This window comes from Trichinella spiralis (assembly GCF_000181795.1).
Source record: "Trichinella spiralis strain ISS 195 chromosome Unknown Scfld1557, whole genome shotgun sequence".
NCBI classification, from domain to species: Eukaryota; Metazoa; Nematoda; class Enoplea; order Trichinellida; family Trichinellidae; genus Trichinella; species Trichinella spiralis.
This window is the reverse complement of record NW_003528496.1, coordinates 1609079-1612457: the sequence shown is the minus strand read 5'-3', so window position 1 is coordinate 1612457 and position 3379 is coordinate 1609079. Positions and strand designations below refer to the sequence as shown.

The window sequence follows — 3379 nt, the reverse complement described above, 5'->3', positions numbered from 1 at the left end:
GAGAGGTGAAGCATTTATGACAATGGCGGTGGGGAATCAGAGTTAAAAATAAGTGATATTTGGAGCTACGTCAACGTTAGCACAAGTCACATTTATAGGGCAGAAATTGGATGTGTTGGTCAGCATTCCGGATTTTTTCAAACAGATTATTCAGTATTTTGATATTACCACCCGGAAGTTTACATCAAATCTAGATAAATTTCAACAGGCAACAAATTTATTTACAAACAGTCAGAGCACATTTATGTATATATAATCAGTAACGAACCGCGTTCTCTCATCTTACCCTTTATCTGCTCTTTGTGCATGACGCTACTTTGATTTGTCTCATTTCATGGCTGAAAATTTGCATTTGGTTTTGAATGAAAGAGGTAATTACAATTTAGTACATGAAGGAAGAGTTTACAATTTGAAACGTACGAACATGCAAGATAAACTGTGGGTTTGCCGTCGGGTAATTAATATTTTATCTAATATCTCATTTCTGTTCATTCATTTCAAGTTCATTATGCAGGTTAAAAAAGGATGCCGGGGTTCAATCTTCACGAACTTGGATGTGGACGCAGTCTTGGATTGTAATCCTCATGCAGATGACTGCATCCCTGATAATGATATCTTGTATAAAATGGAGAAGAAAAATTCTCTGAAGCGACGGGCAGCGGAGGAATTGAAGACCATTCCGCAGATTTATCACGAAGAAGCAAGCAGTGCATCTGCTGATTTGGAAACTGCTGGTCAGTTTCCAACATATAAAAGTGTTAAAACTGTGATGTACAGAAAGCGGGCAAAAAAATTTCCAAGACTTCCGCCAACTCGCCAGCAGCTGGAGATTCCACTCCACTGGCGAATGACGAAGTCTGATCGTCGTTTTTTATTGTACAATAATGTATATAATTCAATTTTAATATTCTGCACAGAAGAAAATTTATCTATTTTATCTGAACATTCTGTCTGGTCCATGGATGGAACTTTCAAAATAGTTCCAGAATGGTACCAGCAGATGTTCACGATACATGTTTTTATTGCGGGTAAATTAGTGCCACTTGTTTACTGTTTAACCGTCCGTAAAGATCTCTCCACGTATCGTGAAATATTCGATAATTTAATTTTAAAGGCGGCAGCGTTGGAGGTGGTCTTACAGCCACAAACAGTAATTTGCGATTTTGAGACCGCCCTGATCCCTGCATTGCAGGGAACATTTCCGGGGGTCAACATACAAGGCTGTTATTTCCATTTCTGCCAAGCAGTTATGCGGAAGGTGACGGAGCTTGGGATGCGAACCAGCTACATCCATGAAGCGGAAACGAAGAAAAAAGTCAAAATGTTGTTGGCAACGGCTTTTTTGCCGCCTCATGATGTACCTGTTGCCGTGGAACTGCTTGGCAGAGATGCTACGGGTTCAATAGCAGCCTTGCTCAATTACTTCCGAGTGGAATGGATGCCCCCTGACAGACTGCTGATGTGCAATGTATATAATGTGAATATTTGCACAAACAATGATTTGGAAGGCTGGCATTTCAAAATGAACCGACTTGCGGGGAAGCGACACCTCGGCTTTTATGAACTGCTCCAGTTGCTGATTGATGAGCAGGGTTCAACGGAAACGTTGATTCAACAAGTTACATCAGGTCACGTTACCGCCAGTGATTTACAGATAAAAAATAAGAAATATGAAGAACTGCAGCAACGCATAACAGCGTTGACTGCAGAATACGATGGCGGTACGCGTACACTGGAGCAGTTTTTAAGAGCTGTGGCGTACCTAGTACCTGAGGCGGAGAATTGCTGAGTGCCAGCCTTTCCTGTACAACTTCATTGTTTATTTTTATTTAATCTTGTACAGTTTTTTTCCTTTTCTATTGTATGATGCTTTGCTTTATTATATTGCTCGTTTGTATTGTATTACATTATGTTATATTGTTGTTTTGTATTATACTATGTTATACTTTGTACTGCTGAATAAAGCGGTATAAGTACGATAGATCAGGAGATTTCGTGATAAGTAAAAATAGTTTAATTAATGTCTTCTCAAATAAATAAAACCGTGACCTATGCATTTAACTATATGTAAAATTCAGAACATTGCAATGAATATGGAAACAAAAATACCGCCAAATTCTTCCATAGGTGATATTTACATTGATACAATATAAAAAACGCCATTTTGCTCCAGTCTGTAATGTATTGTATACTTTCTTATTTTTTCATTGAAATTTCATTATCTTACTTTCCTCAATCTGAGAACAACGTAATTATTATAAATCAGTCAAAAGGTTAGAAATAAAATTGACAAAATTGTTAGAAATTGAGAAATAGAATGAAATAAAATTTGACAAATAGAATGAAATAAAAATTGACAAATAAAATGAAATAAAATTTGACAAATAGAATGATATAATATTTGACAAATAAAATCCAGAGGAGTGACAACAAATGAAATTTAGAGGCGCGCGTCAGAGCAGCAACCAATGAAATGTTACTGCAAAAAAGTAGGCGGAGTCATTGGGGAAATGAGTACTAGACCTCTAGGAATTGATAGTTTCCAATACACGCGCTGGCAATATTGAGTGTCTGTTATTTTTAGCAGAGAGCAAATAATTGGCCCACTGCCAAGTATTTCCAGTTTTCAACGTAATGTTTGCCAGGAGTCAAATTACCAATCATTTGTGTAAACAAGTTATTTATAGTATCTGAAATAGCTCCTAAATCTGCAAATAAATTCTTGTTTCTAACAATAATATAATGTTGGGACACATTGTTGATTGATTTTCTTTTATGGTAGAAGATAAAACTATTATACTTAACCATCTTTATATTCCTACTGTGTTGCCACTCTCACCCTGAGTAATGTGTGCATGTGTGTCAGTAGTGTGTTGTGTTCCCTGTCCTTTTAACTTACTCATATCGTGTGTGTTCAATTGTGTTTTGGTCAATAAATTGCAGAAAGCGCTATACCGTTGTACATAAACTCATCATCGCAATCAACATTCCTTGAATATATAATATATAATATATTGTTAGAGTCAGACTAGCGACAGTAATCTGACGTTCAGGTATGAATAGACCAGACGTTCGTTCGTCCGGCCAATACGTAAGTGGACTGTATAATAAAGAGTGGATTAGGTGTATCTTCCACGGCGTGGGCAGCGATCGGGGTCCAAAAACTCTCGTCGATGGCGATCTCCTTCGCGGACGTCTTCCGGTTCCGTAGCTCCGCTAACACTGTACGTTGCGACTGCACGCTCGAAGTGTACGAATACCCGAGCTGAGAGAGCTGGGATGGTGGATTCCGGGACAAATTTTCACGGTCTAATTTTACTGGTCGTTGAACTCGCTATTTCATTGGACCTTCAATTTGTCGTCTTATTAGTTTTCCTTA

General features: G+C 37.9%; 2 protein-coding genes across 2 annotated transcripts; both read left to right on the top strand.

Moving 5' to 3' along the window:
- The first annotated feature begins 334 nt into the window (after positions 1-334).
- Tsp_04978 (conserved hypothetical protein) lies at positions 335-1789 on the top strand. Its single transcript, XM_003369521.1, is given in 5 exon segments — positions 335-371; positions 387-454; positions 515-886; positions 987-1028; positions 1115-1789. The coding sequence occupies 5 exon segments, from the start codon at positions 335-337 to the stop codon at positions 1787-1789; spliced, it is 1194 nt and encodes a 397-aa protein (XP_003369569.1).
- Positions 1790-3055: 1266 nt separating this feature from the next.
- Tsp_04977 (DNA polymerase alpha catalytic subunit) lies at positions 3056-3307 on the top strand (the record flags this gene model as incomplete). The annotated part of the gene is made up of 2 exons (XM_003369520.1): positions 3056-3091; positions 3124-3307. Coding segments are annotated over exons 1-2 (220 nt in total), but the record flags the coding sequence as incomplete, so codon positions are not given.
- Positions 3308-3379: the final 72 nt, after the last annotated feature.

Bases quoted from the DNA above. Each gene is read 5' to 3' on its own strand.
- Tsp_04978 (XM_003369521.1), top strand. From the start codon at position 335: ATGGCTGAAAATTTGCATTTGGTTTTGAATGAAAGAG. The intron at 455-514 runs GTAATTAATATT...TTCATTATGCAG, and splicing joins AACTGTGGGTTTGCCGTCGG to GTTAAAAAAGGATGCCGGGG. The intron at 1,029-1,114 runs GTAAATTAGTGC...TTAATTTTAAAG, and splicing joins GATACATGTTTTTATTGCGG to GCGGCAGCGTTGGAGGTGGT.